Below are 17,240 nucleotides of genomic sequence, written 5' to 3'. Positions count from 1 at the left end.
ATAATAATAATAATAGATAATCTCTTAATAAAATATAAAGAAAACTAATAGTATATATACTTTAGTAGTAAATGTAAGAAGTATATAATAGTAAAAGACTACTATAGATATTAATAAGAAGAGTCTTTTTTAAGCTAATAATAGAGTAATAAGGCCTCTCTAGGGAAATTAACGTACTAGAACCTCTAGAATTAATAAAGCTTAAGATAAAGCTTAATAGAATATAGATATAGGTACTAGTAGATTTAGAATTATAAGTAAACTATATTTTAGCGTACGTAGTAGCCTAAGCTAAACTTAAGGTATAATAGAAATAATAGCCTTACCTACTATATATAGCTAATAGTAAGCTAATACTAAATAAAAATAAGATTATATATAAGATTAGAAAAGTAACACTTAGTATCTAAGAGTATATAGAGGAGATTAACTTAGATATTATTAGACTAGCTATTTATAATATTATTTTAGAACTCTTATAGCTTAGGAAATATAACTTATAGATTAACTAGAAGTTAAAAGTATTTTAATTTAAGTGCTATAGAATAGACGTAACTATAAGCTAGCTTATATATTAGTAGAGTTTAATAGTAGATAAAAGTAATATTACTAAGTAGTATAATAACGCTAAAAAGAGAGTATACTTAAAAGGTAGTTTCTAGAATAAGAAGCTATACTTTATAGATACTAAAACTAGGCTAATAGATTATAAAGTAAGAGAAAAAAAGAATAGTATAACTCCAAAGTTCTCTAAATAGTATAAAGAATATAAATATTTATTTTAGGAAGTAGTAAATAAAATAGTATTACTAAAGTATAAACCTTAGGACTATAAGATAGTTCTATAGAAAGAAAAAATACTAACTTTTAGGCCTATATATTAACTATTAGAAAGAGAGCTTAAGGTACTAAGAGAGTATATTAATAATAGTCTAGCTAAAGGATATATATAACTATTAAGGTTACTAGTAGGATATCTAATTATATTTATACTAAAGAAGGATAGTATAGATTAACTATATATTAATTATTAGTAATTTAATAATATTATAGTAAAGAGTTAATACTTACTACTAAATATTATAAAGCTTAGAGATTAATTATCTTATATAAAGATCTTTATAGTACTAGATCTCTAAGATAAATACTATCTTATTAGAATAAAGAAAGATAAAAAATAAAAAATAGTATTTAGAACTTAATATAGATATTATAAGTATATAGTTATACTATTTAGGCTTATAAACGCCCTAATAACGTTTTAGAAACTTATTAATAATATACTTAGGCTATACCTAGATATATTTATTATTACCTACTTAGATAATATCTTTATTTATTTAGAAGATAAGAAGGATTATAATAAATATATAAAAATAGTACTTAAGGCGCTAAGTAAATATAGCCTTAGACTTAAGCTAAAGAAGTATAAATTCTATAAGACTAAGGTTAACTTCTTAAGCTATATAGTAGAAGTTAATAGAGTATAAATAAGTAAAGAGAAGATTTAAGTTATTAAGAACTAGCTAATACTAACTATAGTTATAAAAATTTAATTATTCTTAAGATTTATAAACTTTAACTAGTAATTTATTTAGAACTTCTTAAAGATTATAATACTAATAATATAACTTATATATAAGGATATACTATTTATATAAAGTAAGAAAGTAAATAAAGCCTTTAATAAGCTTAAGATAGTATATATTATACTACTATACTTTAAGATATTTACCCTAGGTATACTAATAAATATTAAAATAGACATATTAGACCTAGCCTTAGAAGGCTATACTAGTATACTTATTAATAATAAATAGTACTTAGTAGTATACTATTTAAGGAAGTTCTTAAGACTAAAAGAATAATATAATATATATAATAAAGAACTACTAGCTATTATAGTATATTTATAGTACTAAAGAGTATATATAGAAAGCTACTTAGAACTTATAATCTATATAGATTATAAGAACTTAGTATACTTTATAATAATAAAGGTACTTAACTAAAAATAGACTAAATAGGCTAAACTACTAGGATAATATAAGTTTAAGATTATCTATATACTAGGAAAAGAAAATAGAAGAGTAGACGCTCTTAGCTAATAATATAATATTATAAGAACTAAGACAATAGTTAATTAACCTATACTTAAGATTAATAAAGATAGAATATTATAATCTATATAAGAACTTAATATTATTATAAAGATTAGAAATAAAGTACTTAAAGAAGTATAGTAAACTATTATTAAAGAATATTATAATAATTCTATATATAGATATCTAGGAATCGCTAGAATAATAAAACTTATTTAACGTAACTACTAGTTTAAGAGTATAAAAGATAAGGTTATAGTATATATTACTAAATATATAAAATACTAAAGAAATAAGTATAGTATATATATACTATATAGAGAGATATAAGCTTTAGAACTACTATAGAAACTATAAGTAGATATCTTTATAGATTTTATTATAGGATTACTACCTTTAAAGAATCTAATAACTAAGGTTACTTATAATGTAATACTTATTATAGTAGATTACTTTATAAAGTAAGTAGAATATATACTATTTAAGAATAACTATATAGTAGTAGACCTAGTATATATTATTTATAACTAAATTATTTAATATTATAGAATACTAAAGTTAATTATTAATAATCGAGATAAACTATTTATATCTAACTTTTAGACAACGCTACTTATAGTAATTAGAACTAAGAGAAAGCTATTAATAGCCTACTACCTATAAACTAATAGATAAATAGAATAAATAAATTAAATAATAAAGATATATCTTAGAATTTATACTAATTATTAGTAAGATAATTAAGTATAACTATTACTTATAGTATAAATAGTATATAATAATAAAATATTAGAAGTAATAAGTAAAATACTATTTTTCACTAACTATAAATAATATCTAAATCTCTTTACTAGAATATATCTAAGTTTAAAGATAGAAGTAGCTATTATAATAGCTAAATAACTTAAGAAAATCTATAAAGAACTATAAGAGTTACTTAAATAGGCTTAACGCTAAAGTATTTCCTACTAGAATAAGAAAAAAAAAATAGTACCTTAGCTAAAAAAGGGGGATAAAGTATATCTACTTATAAAGAACCTTTATACTTAATGTCTAAGTAAGAGACTAGACTACGTTAAAGTTAGACTATTTTTAATTTTAAAGTAAAATAGACTAGTTACTTATATACTTAACTTACTAGCTAACGCAAAGATATACCTAAGATTCTATATATAACTATTAGAACTAGTAGACCTTAAAACGCTACTATAAAAGATATTCTACTATAAACCTAAAGAGGAAGACGAATTTAAAGTTAAAAAAATTATCTTATACTAAATAAAAAAGAATAGAACTAAATACCTAGTTAAATAGTTAAGATACTTAGATAGTAAAAATATATAGAAATAAGAGATAAACCTTATAAACTACTACTAGCGCCTAGTATAGTATTACTAACCACCTCTATAAACTCTAGATTACCCTCTAAGAAAGTAGGTATAAAGACACTCTAATCTAAGGTAGGAGTACCTAGTATTAAACTACCCTCTAAAGTAGATACCTCTTAATTTACCTACTCTATAGCCTCTAACGCCTTAATATCTTTAATATACTTTCTTAACTCGTTAACCTACTATTATTTATAACGCTTTAGGATTTTCCTTTATTTATAAAGATAATCTTTCTTTATACGCGCTACTATTAGCGCTTCTAAAGCTATAGACTCCACTATATTAATCTTAGCTTCTTATTATTTAAGACGCGCTAACTCTTAATCTAACTTTTTAAAATTTAGAACTAGAACCTCTACTAGAATATATAACTTTATACTATTCTAATAATAATTCCTATACTCCTTCTTTAATAATAATATTTAATACTCTAGACCCTACTTTATATAATATTAATAAGAAACTATTATAAGCTCCCTAGTATAGTTAATTTAATTACTAATAGAATAATAATACGTAGTACTTCTAAAGACTATAATAAGTTAGCTTATAAGAATATAAAGCTAGAAAGAGGAGGATAGTATTATAAACTTAAGGAAGGGATAGCTAGAAGATAAAGGAAGAATAAAGAAAGAAGCCTATATTAAGGCCTTATAAAGTAATAAAAATATATAGACTAATAATATATAAGCGCCCCGCGTCCTATAGTCTTAGCGGAACGCTACTATAAGATAAGTTACGTATATCTTATAGATTCTATAATGTCCTATAAAGTACTACGTATAGGATAACATAATATATATAGGATAATATAGGACATAGGATATTCCCTTAGTATATAGTATAGGCATTAAGCCCTTATAGCTTAATATATTTAACTTAAGTTTTAAGTATAAGTATAATATAGAGAGTTATTCTACTTATACGTTACGTCTAATATTATACCCTGCTACTCTATCTACAAAAACTAACTAATAAGAAGCTTAACACTAGAAGTCTTATATTACTTCTACTCGAGCTATACTCTTAACAATTTATTAGAAAGTCTTCTATATAAGGTTGTATCTAGCTAGCTACTTTTCTCTTTATATAAGTATTAGCTATAAGTATTTTTTCTTCGTTGTTTAGCATATTATTATAGCTATAGTATAACTTAATATTAGTAAGAAACGTCTATAACCCTTCGTAGTTACTATTATATTTATCTAAGGTTACTATCTTAGGTTTCTTAATAGGCTTTTTATTTAGTATAGCTATTAGCTAACTTATAAGCTAATTAATTATCGCTTATATCTTAGCTATCTACTATATATAGATTATAGCTTAGTACCTAAGATTCTACAACTCTTATAAGTTATACGTATTATTATCTACTTTATTATTACTTAAGGTTAGTATTTTATTATTAATTACTAGATTAGGCCCTTATTTAGATGTTACGAACCTAAGGAAGGGACAGCCAGAAGATAAAGGAAGAATAAAGGAAGAAGCCCATGTCAAGGCCTCACGAAGTAACAAGAACATATAGACCAATGACGCATGAGCGCCCCGCGTCCCACGGTCTTGGCGGAACGCCACCATGAGACAAGTCACGTGTGTCCCACGGATCCCACGATGTCCCACGAAGTACCACGCATGGGACAACATGACACATGTAGGACAATATGGAACATAGGACATTCCCTTAGTATATAGCATAGGCATTGAGCCCTTATGGCTCGATGTGTTCAACTTAAGTTTTGAGTACAAGTACAATACAGAGAGTTATTCTACTTGCACGTTACGTCCAATATTGCACCCTGCCGCTCTATCTGCGAAAACCAACCAACAAGAAGCTTGACACCGGAAGTCTTATATTACTTCTACTCGAGCTATACTCTTAACATTAGAACTCTGAACTAGTCCTCTAGTACTAGCCTATAACTAAGAGTAATTATAAGATATCCTTAAATCTTAATTAGGCGTCCTAATATTAATCTTTCTAAGTCTATTAAATCTATAGGTAGTTAAAGTGTTATATAGAGTTTTAAGTCTATACTACTCTAGTTAGGTCTACTACTATAGCTAATAAGCCTTACATTAGTATTCTATAAAGTTTATCTAGCGAGATAGTAGAGTAGCGTGCTTAGATAGAAAGGTAATAAAAGGTTAGATAACTTAATCTATATTACTATAGACTAATAGGTAATAATCTTATTAAGTAAAGATATTAGTAAGAAAGTATAATTTAAGTTAACTATAACGAGAGTAAATAATAAAATCTATCTATCCTTATATTCTTATTACTTTAGTCCTAGTATCTAGCTAAGCCGCTAGTATCTTAGATGTCGTTAGTATCTCTAGATGTCCTAGTATCTCTAGAGGACCTGGCATCTCTAGATGTCCTGTTTTGGCGAGATGCTAAGTCACGTGATCTACGCCCTGCGTTAATCATTACCTTCTGACGTGGACGTTCCATAGGCTCCTTGCCTCCCATCCCTTCGTCAAGGAGAGAATCCTTCTTGTTACTTGTAACAATAAATACTTTATAGCGCTCCTTACACTATCTCACTTGCTCTAACCCGGATCGAGCTTAGAGAAGTATCAGCACTAAACCCCGTGTAACATTGACCTCCTTCACGTTGTTAAAAACTCGCTCTGTCATTTTAAATGTTCTCTTACCATTCCGCCCAGTGGCACTCCCGCATACATCCCGTGCTTCTAGGACAGTCACTTTAGGTTGCCTTCCTGTGTTTTCGGTCCCCTGAGATCCGATGAGTATAGACTGGTATATGCCTTAGGCCGCGCACACACCTTATGAATCCAGTAGGCGGTAGATGCACCCGCATATCCGCTCCCGATGATTGCAACGTCAGTCTCTTCTGGCAAGCTTTCGCTAGAACGAAAATTCCGGAGAGATGAATCAGCGGCCTCGATCCAATAGGATTTGGTCGGATCAGGGACTGGGAGAACCATTTTCTGTGCTGTTTCAAAAGTATAATCTTAAATCTAAAGTCATTGAAGATTAAATATTATTTCGACTATCCAAGAAGCGCAGTCATGGCAGCGGGCGTCCGATCCGACGTCAAGCCGGCCATGACAATAGATTCATTCCCTCTCAGAAAATGCCCCACGACCGGCCCGGTTCTGATAAGCTGTGGGGTCTGCCTCGCGTGCAGTAAGCGAGACTATAAGTGCCGGGGTGCCTATGTAGCCGACCAAAATTATGCCCATCCAAGCCCGACTAGGTCGTCCGCGACCGGGCCGGTCAAGTTTAGAATGACAGAAGATCAAATAGTCAACGGGATGAGACTCGAGATACGTGGAGTCTCGGTGCTGCTTAATTTTGATAAATGGATGATGGTGGTGCTCTGCGATGTTGCGGGCTATTCTAGTCAATTTCATTGTGGTGAAGGCTGAGAAATGGTTGGTATACGCTTTTGTTCTATATTAATCCAATTCGCCTTGCTACTTGCCTGGCCAACCTTTTCAGTATCTCATTGTGCCTTGGCATTTGATGTTTGAAACAATTTTTACCCCAATTATGACTAAAATAATCCATACTTATACACGCGAAATCATGATAATGAAATTCGCTCGAGTCCTGCACAATACTGAAACAAGAGGGCTTCCGTGCCTCGGGCTAGAACAGATCCGCACCAATGGCAAAAACGCCGAAACAAATCGCTATCATCTCTATCTAAAGTGGTCCAAATGCGGAGGATACTGCGCGCTACAACCCGGGCCGGCTCCCTTATCGGTGGGGTTCCCCGCGACCGTTCTCGTCCACGAGCCCATCTCAAGCTATAGTCTTGAGACCTTTAGCATATGTAGAGCTGCATTCCGTCCTGTAGTGGAACAACGGAAGTCAACGGACAGTCCTCATCATGGCATCTTTTCAAGACAAAGAAATCAAGGCCGACACCGGCATTACTAACTTGGTTGCTGACGATGGTGTTGCTGACGTTGCAGTCGGCTCTATGGAAGAACGTCCTCGTTCTGCGTTGTCTACTTTCTTTCGAAGTGTACTATTCCAGATGATATTGTTCGGAGCGTAAGTGTGGCTTCAAATCTATCACAGAGCCAAGTATCCTACTGATCATCGCTCAGACTATCACTTGTCGGACCGGCCATGTCGGATGCCATTTCCAATCTTGGTGGTGGAGGACTTTCCACACCATGGTTAGCAAATCTTGCAAATTCGCTGAATTACACAATGAGCTTTTGTAGCACTATACTCGGAGGTCCAATTATCAATAGAATTGGCATTAAATGGTCGTGTATAATCGCGGCTCTGGCAATGCCGCTGTTTGGATCTGCATACTATGTGAATGCAAGGTACCATGTGGAGTCGTATCTCTTGACTGCAAATGTCATCGGAGGTGAGTCATAATTGCGCGTGGCCTCGATGCGGCTTATGCTGACGGGTCACCAAAGGTATTGCGTCTGGGTTCCTTTATGTCGGTGAGACCACCGCAATGCTGTCATATCCCAATCCAGAAGACCGTGGATTCTACCTCGGTAAGTAGAATGTCGATCCAATATTGGAAACATTTCACTAATCAAGGAAGGTATCTGGTCTGCAATGCGGAATACTGGTAGTGTTATTGGTGGTGCGATCAACTTCTCAACAAACTATGATAGGGCCGGAAGCGGAGGTATCGCGTGGACAACATACCTGATATTCGTTGGCTTTGGTAAATTATATGCTGTCGCTAGACACTCTTATGCTAATAAAACCTAGAATGTACTGGATTCATATGGGCGTTTCTTCTCTCTCCAACTGCAAAGGTTCGTCGCCGCGATGGTGGTAAAGTTTCCATGTCTCGTCGAGCGTCATGGAAGCATGAATTTACAGCTTTATGGGTATACTTGCAAAGACACAAGGTCAGCGATAGACTAGTATACTGAATTCCATCAACTAACAATCCTCAGACTTGGCTCATCTTCTTGCCGTCATTTTACTCTTTTTTCTATGGAGGAACGATGGGCACGTACCTGTCTCGTCATTTTTCGGTACGAGCTCGCGCTTTGTCCTCTTTATTAGTCCGTAAGTGGACAATTCCTAAGCGGCTCTCTGTAAATTGACTTGAGCAGCGGTTATAACTATACCATCCGTCATTATATTTGGCAAGCTATTGGATAGTACCCGTTGGTCGCAGCGTCGTCGGGCATGGAAAGCGATGATGGCCTGGATACTACCACAGATCGCTTGTTTTATTTGGGTTGCATACGAATACCATGAGCTCGGCGACAAGTCTGCATTAGATCCAAAGTTGTAAGTACTTTCACAAGGCGATTATTACTGGAATACTAACTGCAGCAGGGAATCAAAGCGATGGGCTAAAGCTTACGTACCATATCTAATAATCTTTGTTACAGGTTACTGGACTCAGCTTACATTGTACTGGATTCTGGGCACATATTCAAAAGATGTTGAAGTTGCTTCGCGTGCAGGAGGTGTCTTCCGCGCTTTCGAGACCTCTGGGCAGGCGGTGTCGTACGGACTAAGCTCAGCAAGTCACATCAAACACGTCATTCCACTCTATGTCAATTGCGGTATACTAGCTCTTGTGATCCCAAGCATGATTTTGTTAATCAGCGGGATGCCAAAGGACTCAACTAGTACTGTGAGTATCGAGCAGCCAGTGTATTTTGAGAATGATGCTACAAAGAAGGGTTGAGTGTATAGGGTCTAGCGTCACACAATCAATTTGTTCAAACGGAATTGTAGAATCTGACCCAACGCTGCCAGCCGCGTTTTAACTACCATACCCTATTTTTGCATGCACTCAAGAGAATCATTTCTCTTTTGATAGAGTAATCAAGCTGTCCATAGTTCACAATGGGATGCAATATGTTCTTCAAACAGATTTCATTCCCTTATCATACCGATTCAAGTCCGCATGTCGCCGCGAAAATAATGGTATACTTCCCTAAATACAGGGCTGACACAGCTGAGACAAAACCACTACGGATAGGTCATCTTTTTATGATATCTATCTAGGGTTATACACTTCTGAGACTGTAGCTGACATAGTTGCGAACAGTTCAATGTCATCGGCGCCGTAATAGGTGGCGGAACTTTTAGCAATGGTGGCCCCCAACTAGCACCTCACATTCAATACTTTTGCAAAATACTAAGTTTCGAGGTATTACCACTAAGAACTCTCAATCTTATGATTACCAAACGCTTCCAAACCTTATTACTACCAAACACCTCCGAACCTTATCATTTCCCGAACACTTCCGAACCTTACTTCGTAAGATACTGTGGGTGTGAGGACGCAGCTCTAATCCACTGCGCTATCCTAGCCTTTAAAAGGTGAACACAGCTAAGCGTATGACACGTCTTGCGCACCCCACGCTTGTGTAACGTCTTAGAAGCGTAGCCTAGTAGTCCCAACCAGAGCTGTGTATTATTATTATTGTTATTATTGTAGATTAACGTCCTTTCTCAGCCGGTAGGCTATATAAGACGTGCAGGTTGAGCCTGCAAGTATCTAAGTAGGCTAGATTTAATCTAGATACAAATTGAGTAGGTGGGGGAGGGGGTCATCTAAATCGAGGTGAGACTCGTAGCCTAGTAGTTTTAGTGAGTAGCTCTCTCAGGTCTTTCACTTTTAATGAGTCTTCCTCTCAGGTCGAATGGGTAGTTTTCAATGAGTCACTCTCTCATGTGGGTGGACCATACTAATATGGTTTCGAGGAGAGAAGGAATCGAACCTTCGAGCTCTGCTGACGTGAGACAGCAGAGGCTTTCCAGGCGCTTCACCACTGCGCCATCCCCCCAACCAGAGCTGTGTACTTATAGTATGCTTCCTACAGCGTCTTGTAGGCAAGCCTTGTCTAGCGCAATTTCAGTCAAATTAACAATAGATATATTTGCCAGAGGTGAAAGCGGTATAAACCTATCCCCTAGAGAAGTACTTGGGGTTTTGCAAAGGTATTCAACATGTGGCGGTGGACTAAGCTACTATTACGCGGGGTTTGGTGCTAATACTTCTCTAAGCTCGATCTAGGTTAGGGCGAGTGAGATAGTGTGAAGAGCTCCGTAAGAGTTTATCTAGCGATATAGTAGAGTAGTGTGCTTATATAGAAAGTAATAAAAGGTTTTATAACTACTAATCTATTTAACAAACTAATATATATATAGTAATCCTATTAAGTAAAGTAACTAGTAAGAGAGTATAATTTAAGTTAACTATAATAAGAGTAATAATAAAATCTATCTATGTTTATATTCTTATTATTTCTAGTCCTACTATTAGAATATTAACCTACTGTTACTAATAATGATCTCTACTTCTAATAGCTATATATATTAGGTAGAATAATATTTAGTAGATATTAAGTAAGGGTCTAAGTGTTACAATCTAAGGCAAGTGTTAAGAGTATAGCCTAAGTAGAAGTAATATAAGACTTCCGGTGTTAAGCTTCTTATTAGTTAGTTTTCGCAGATAGAGCGGCAGGGTGCAATATTAGACGGAACGTGCAAGTAGAATAACTCTCTATATTATACTTATACTTAAAACTTAAGTTAAATATATTAAGCTATAAGAGCTTAATACCTATACTATATACTAAGGAGTAGAAGTAATTATATATAATTAATATAACGTAGTGTTATACGGGGTTAGGTGCTAATACTTCTCTAAGCTCGATCTAGGTTAGAGCAAGTGAGATAGTGTAAAGAGCGCCGTGAGGTATTTATCTAGCGATATAGTAGAGTAGGCGTGCTTATATAGAAAGTAATAATAGGTTAATACTTCCTAATCTATATTAAATAGACTAATATATATTAATCTTGTAAAGTTAAGTAACTAGTAAGAAAGTACAATTTAAGTTAACTATAACGAGAGTAATAATAAAATCTATCTATCCTTATATTCTTATTGCTCCTATTCTAGTACTCTCTATTCTCTCTTTTCTATAGGAGTAGTAGGAGTATAATTCTCCTAAGGCCCCCTATACTCTAGAAGTAGGACTCTTAGTAGGAGTACTTATATTATGTAACTCCTAGCCTTATAATAGACGCTACCTTCTAATGTAAACGTAGTTAGTCTTTAACCTTATTATCCTATATTAAGAAGAGAATCCTTCTTATTATCTATAATATTATCTCCCCTCTTAGGCGTATTATTCTAATACTCTAGATTATTATTTTACTATACTACGTGTTAAATTATTAGCTATATATAAGGTTAGTAGGCCCTAGGCTATTATAACTATCTCTTCTTATCTCTAGCTTCCTTAACTATACTTAAGGTTCCGTCTTCCTCTTACTAAGCTTCTATAATAACCTTACCTTAGCGCCGCTAGGCTTAGTTTAACTAAATTTACTACTAAAGAAAAGAGATAACTTTCTACTATAAGCGCTATAAGAAAAAGAACCTTTATTACTTTATAGATACTACGTCTAAGTAGTGTACTAGTTATATTACTATAAAGGCTAAGTATAGCTTATTTATAACTAAAGAAGAGTAGGAAAAGGTAGAGGCTAAGAAGTATTAAAAGTATCTTAAGCTTACTTATTGTAAGGGGCTGCGCTCTAGGGGAGCAAACGCTTAGTATACAAGAGGTTGTATTCGATAGAGAGCTATCTACGTCTACTTACGTGATGTTTATCTACTTATTAGAGAAAGGTTGTACTAAAGGGTTTAAGCGCGTTATCTAAGCACTACTTAGGCAGTAAGTAGAATCTAAGTATTTAAGGTAATATCTAGATTCTTCGCTTATTATCTAAACGTAGTTCAGATAACGCGCGCGTAGCTTTAACTAAGATTCTATTAAGAAGCTATCTAAGGGGCGTTTAGCTTATTATAATACCCCCCTCCTTAGGCTAATACCGCGCTCTCTCTTTAAAAGCCCTTTAGGAGGTAGCCCTTACTATTCTAAAAGCTACTTATAAAGACCTCCTAGCGATCTACTACTTTTATATCCTCTAGTAGTTCTACTAATTTAAGCGTTGTCTAGTAGAATTCTTTCTACTTTACTTTATAAAGTAGTTAGCGCTCTCTTTCTTAGCGGCGTATCTCTTCTACTACTATATCCTCTACTAACTACTTGTTACAAGCAACAAGCAGAAGGATTCACTCCCCGGGTATGACGATGGTTAGTTGGGAAACCACTTGGGATCCTGACGGGAAGGATGGACATCGCGGGGCTAGGTCACGTGATGTGCCATCACGCCAAGACGGTGCCATCAGTGATGGCAGGACCCGTATGTGATGGCAGCCATCAGAAGTGGAGACGACCATCAGTGATGGCAGGTCAATGTTCTGATGGCAGGACTGGAAGCAACGAGGATATAAGGATGGATGGATTTCATTATTTACTCTCGTTGTGGTCAACTCAAATTGTACTTTCTTACTAGTTACTCAACTTCACAAGATTGATACTTGTTAGTCTATTCGATATAGATTAGGAATTGTCAACCTATTGTTACTTTCTATCCAAGCACGCCCACTCCACTGTATCGCCAGACAAATACCTCACGGCGCTCTTCACACCATCTCACTCACCCTAACCCGGATCGAGCTTAGAGAAGTATCAGCACCATACCCCGTGTAACACTTTGACCACCCACGGATTCAGTGGACTTAGGAAGATTAACATTAGGACGCCCGATTAAGACGTACGATGTCTCACAACCATTCTCAGTCACAGGCTAGCGCCGGTGGACCAGTTCAAGGTCCCGGACCGATGCCTAACCCAGCAATCGACGACGAGATGTTGACTCCCAGCGACGATGAGGAGGAGACAATGGATAACCCTAGGCAAATGGTTCATAGTCTTAGGCGACAGGCCGAGATCCATGCACGGCAGATGGCCGAGATGCAAGCGATGATCAATCAGCTCACGAGCCAGCTGATGGCCACACCAAACGAAAAGCCTATCCAGAAACCCAAGATGGCAACCCCAGACAAATACGATGGTAACCGCGAAGGGTTACGAACGTTCCTCACCAACATTGAGTTATACTGCGGATACCACGAGGTACCTAACGATGCAGAAAAGATACTCATGGCCAACTCTCACCTAAAAGGAAAAGCAGCCAGTTGGATGCAACCCTACGTGGAGGATTTTCTATTGGACATCAACAACAAGGGAACTAAGGACGAGACGCGTACCTTATTCAGCAGTTGGGCCAACTTCAAGGAGGAAATGGGACGCATCTTTGGGGAGGTAGACGCGGAAAGCCAGGCGGAGAAAGCGATATCTCGCCTGAGGCAGACCAAAGCAGTTTCGGCCTATACGGCGGAGTTCAAGCAACTACAAGCGCGAATCAATTGGGACGATTCGGCACTCCGGACGGTATACGAAGCAGGTCTGAAGGAAAACATCAAGGACGAACTTGTACACTATGACAAGCCGAGGGACTTGTACTCGTTGATCGAGTTGGCAACAAGAATCGACACGCGATTATGGGAACGAAAGGAAGCCCAGAAAGGATACAAGCCAGGGCCACCCTTTGCCAACACCCGAAGGTATCGGAGCAACAAGGATCACGACGGAGACACGTACATGACCGGCAAAGTACAAGACAAGTCTAAGGATAAGAACAAGACCCGAGGAAAGTTTAACGACGGTCTTTCCAAGGAAGAACGCCAGAAGCGTTACGACAGTAAGGCATGCCTCCGCTGCGGCGAAGTAGGACACTTCCGCAGGGACTGCCCGAAGAACGAAGTCAAGCAAGGAGCGGTCAAGATCGGGATGCTACGGATAGCAACACCCTACCCGACCGAGGAGCCAGACGAAACCCTCAGCGATTTAGACTTATACGACGAGGCAAGACAGGCCGATTATGAGGCCTTCCTCAGCAAGACATACGAAGAAGTCATGGAGGAGGAATTCGAAATGGTGAAAGAGGCACTCGGACTCAAAGACTTCAAGTGGGACGAACCACTACCAACGGATTGGCAGGTTGAAGGGGCAGAAGTATTACGCCGCCTAAGAGACCAACAGTGCTGGATTTGTGGAAATACCAGGCACCAAGCCAACGATTGCGATATCGAAGGACGAATCACAATCACGGGACCCCGAGCAGAGGAGATCGCCTGCAGGGCTGCCCAGGAACAACCCAGATTCAAGGAATCTGATGACGAGGAGACGCCTCGGACGTTCAAGGAACGAATGGAGCAACACGAGCGCCTACGTTGGGTTGACTGCCCAAGACAGTGCGATTACCACTTGAGGAAGCGAGAGGAAACCAGGAACAACGAGGACGATTGCTGCCACATCAACTTATGGCATAACGAGTGTCGAGTACAACATTGTCAGATGCACCAGCCAGGAGAAAAGGAAGCTCACGAAGAGCTATGCTGGACCAATTGTACGACCAATTGCCAGTTCCACAGGGAACAACGACGGAATGCTCGAAAGGTAGACGACTACTACCATAGCACGATATCCGCCGAGGAATGCAATGCGAAGAACTGCAGGATGCACAGAGCTGCAAGACCAAGAGTCACGACGACTAGGGTACCTAGGCAGGGTCAGGAAAGGTCCAACAAAGAAAAGAGCCACGAACGACTCTTATGGACGCATTGCAGGAAGGGATGCGCCTTCCACCGACAACAGTTTGAGGATGCTCGAGGAGTAAACGATTATCTCCATAGCACCCTGTCAGCAAACATCTGTGAGGCAGACGGATGCCCGATTCACAGAATGCAGAAGCCGGGACCAACGAGGAAGGTTGCGAAGGATAATATACCGCACCAGAATACCCATTGGAGCTTCTGTTACGACGATCAGTGTACAGTACACTATGCCGCCAAGGAAGGCGAAGGCTACTTTCCTAAACAGAGGAAAGGTAAGCAGACAAAAAACTAGGATGCCGCCAGGGACAGGGTCACGCTGGTGAAGGCAGTCCTAAAACGACCCTCAAGGAGGTACGCGAACTGGGAGCGCAGGATTTGCGGCTGCAGGCTACGGTACTTATAGATGGACACGAGGTGACGGCGCTCATAGACAGTGGGGCCGCACGAACCGTTATCTCACCCCGAGTGGTGGAGAAGAACAACATACCCTATCGGACCAAGAAGGTGCCGATGCGAGTGGTATTAGCCGACGATAGTCCCACGACATACGGGAACGGCTGGATTCGACTTGAGACCGAGGCCGTATCGTTACGCCTGGCTGGTCAAGAAAGCCGAACGAAGATTAGTATTATGGATCTTGGTGAGACCGAGATGATAATTGGCTACGACTGGTTGTTAGAACACAACCCTGCCATCGACTGGCAAAAGAAATCGATACACAGCCGAGAACCTGTGCACAAGGTTGCTGGTGTACGACGAGAAACACGCCCGACGGATCAACGCGCAAACCCAGATGGGAGATTCGGTGTGATTTCGCCGCATAAGATCGCGAGAATCTATGCGAAGGACCCTCAGAGAGTAGGAGTCATCTGGATACGGCAGGTCGCGACCACGAAGGAAGGACCGGTACCACAGGTTGCGTCCGTTCATGACGAACCACTGCTGGCGGTTCCAGCAGAATACCGAACATCAGAGTTCAAGGAACTGTTCGAGGAAAACGAAGCAACAGACTTAGCAGAACACCAGGATTGGGATCACGAGATCATCCTGGAGGAAGGAGCAAAGTTGAGCCCAGGAGGAATGTACCCTATAGCGCCCGAGCACGATGCTGAGCTGCGGGATTACCTCCAGAAGAACTTGAAGAAGGGATTTATCCGACCAGGATCAGGCCCGATGGCCTCGCCTATATTGTTCGTAAAGAAGCCTAACGGGAAGTGGCGACTGTGTGTCGACTTCAGAAGGTTGAACAGCGTTACTCGGAAGAATCGATATCCCTTACCACTGATTACAGAGCTCATGGATCGACTCCAAGGAGCTAAGTGGTTCACGAAGTTCGACGTTCGGGAAGGATTTTACCGAATCAGGATCAAAGAAGGTCACGAGTGGATGACGGCGTTTAAGACGAAGTATGGACTGTTCGAGTATACGGTTATGCCATTCGGGTTGACGAATGCGCCGGCAACCTTTCAATCAGTCATCAACAACGCGCTCCACGAATACCTCGGAATCTTTGTTACCGCGTATCTGGACGATGTACTAGTGTACTCCAGCGGCACACGCGAAGAACATGTCGAGCATGTTAAGAAGGTTTTACGGAAGCTTAAGGAATACAAGCTATACCTTCAACCAGGAAAGTGTGAGTTTCACACGCAGGAAACGGAGTTCCTCGGATTTATCATCTCAACCGAAGGAGTGAAAATGAACCCAAAGAAGATACAGACTGTACAGGAATGGCCAAAACCCAAAACAGTCAAGGATGTTCAATCCTTCTTAGGATTTGCGAACTATTATCGAAAGTTCATCAAAGATTACTCGAAGATCACGACACCCCTTACGGAGATAACGAAGAAGGAAATAGGTTTCAAATGGGAACAGGAACATCAGGAGGCTTTTGAACGAATCAAGCAGATATTCCTAGAGGCGCCAGTACTCGAGATGTATAACCCTCAACGACCCACCAGAGTCGAGACCGACGCGTCTGACTACGCACTCGGAGCTGTATTGTCACAGCAGTGCACGGATAAGAAATGGAGACCGGTGTTCTACCATTCACGGAAGTTCTCAGGAGCAGAACTCAACTACGACGTTCACGATAAGGAACTACTTGGAGTAGTCGATGCCTTTGAACAATGGGAGGTGTACCTATTAGGACTCCCCGACACGATCGAGGTTTTTACCGATCACCAGAACTTGACAAGTTTCATGACAACGAAGAAACTCAACCG

The 17,240-nt window shown here is 38.3% G+C and overlaps 2 protein-coding genes and 1 non-coding gene across 3 annotated transcripts; 1 reads left to right on the top strand and 2 right to left on the bottom strand.

Annotated features, from left to right (window-relative positions):
* Positions 1–6,065: 6,065 nt before the first annotated feature.
* On the bottom strand, positions 6,066–6,448 carry PSV08DRAFT_188221 (uncharacterized protein; the record flags this gene model as incomplete). The annotated part of the gene is made up of 2 exons (XM_014216992.1): positions 6,066–6,236; positions 6,287–6,448. 2 exons carry the CDS (start codon positions 6,446–6,448, stop codon positions 6,066–6,068), a joined length of 333 nt encoding a protein of 110 aa, XP_014072467.1.
* Positions 6,449–7,452: 1,004 nt separating this feature from the next.
* PSV08DRAFT_412487 (major facilitator superfamily domain-containing protein) lies at positions 7,453–9,156 on the top strand (the record flags this gene model as incomplete). The annotated part of the gene is made up of 8 exons (XM_014216991.1): positions 7,453–7,526; positions 7,583–7,854; positions 7,910–7,993; positions 8,044–8,169; positions 8,217–8,359; positions 8,408–8,522; positions 8,570–8,750; positions 8,799–9,156. 8 exons carry the CDS (start codon positions 7,453–7,455, stop codon positions 9,154–9,156), a joined length of 1,353 nt encoding a protein of 450 aa, XP_014072466.1.
* A 1,021-nt stretch (positions 9,157–10,177) lies between these two features.
* Positions 10,178–10,264, bottom strand: PSV08DRAFT_t64. Its single transcript has one exon. It is a non-coding gene; the product is annotated as a tRNA-OTHER (tRNA).
* Between the last annotated feature and the right edge of the window lie 6,976 nt (positions 10,265–17,240).

The sequence above is a fragment of the Bipolaris maydis genome, assembly GCF_028858645.1.
Source record: "Bipolaris maydis strain C4 unplaced genomic scaffold PSV08scaffold_15, whole genome shotgun sequence".
Taxonomy (NCBI): Eukaryota; Fungi; Ascomycota; class Dothideomycetes; order Pleosporales; family Pleosporaceae; genus Bipolaris; species Bipolaris maydis.
Note: the sequence above shows the minus strand (reverse complement) of the source record. Positions and strands in the feature narration are given on the sequence as shown.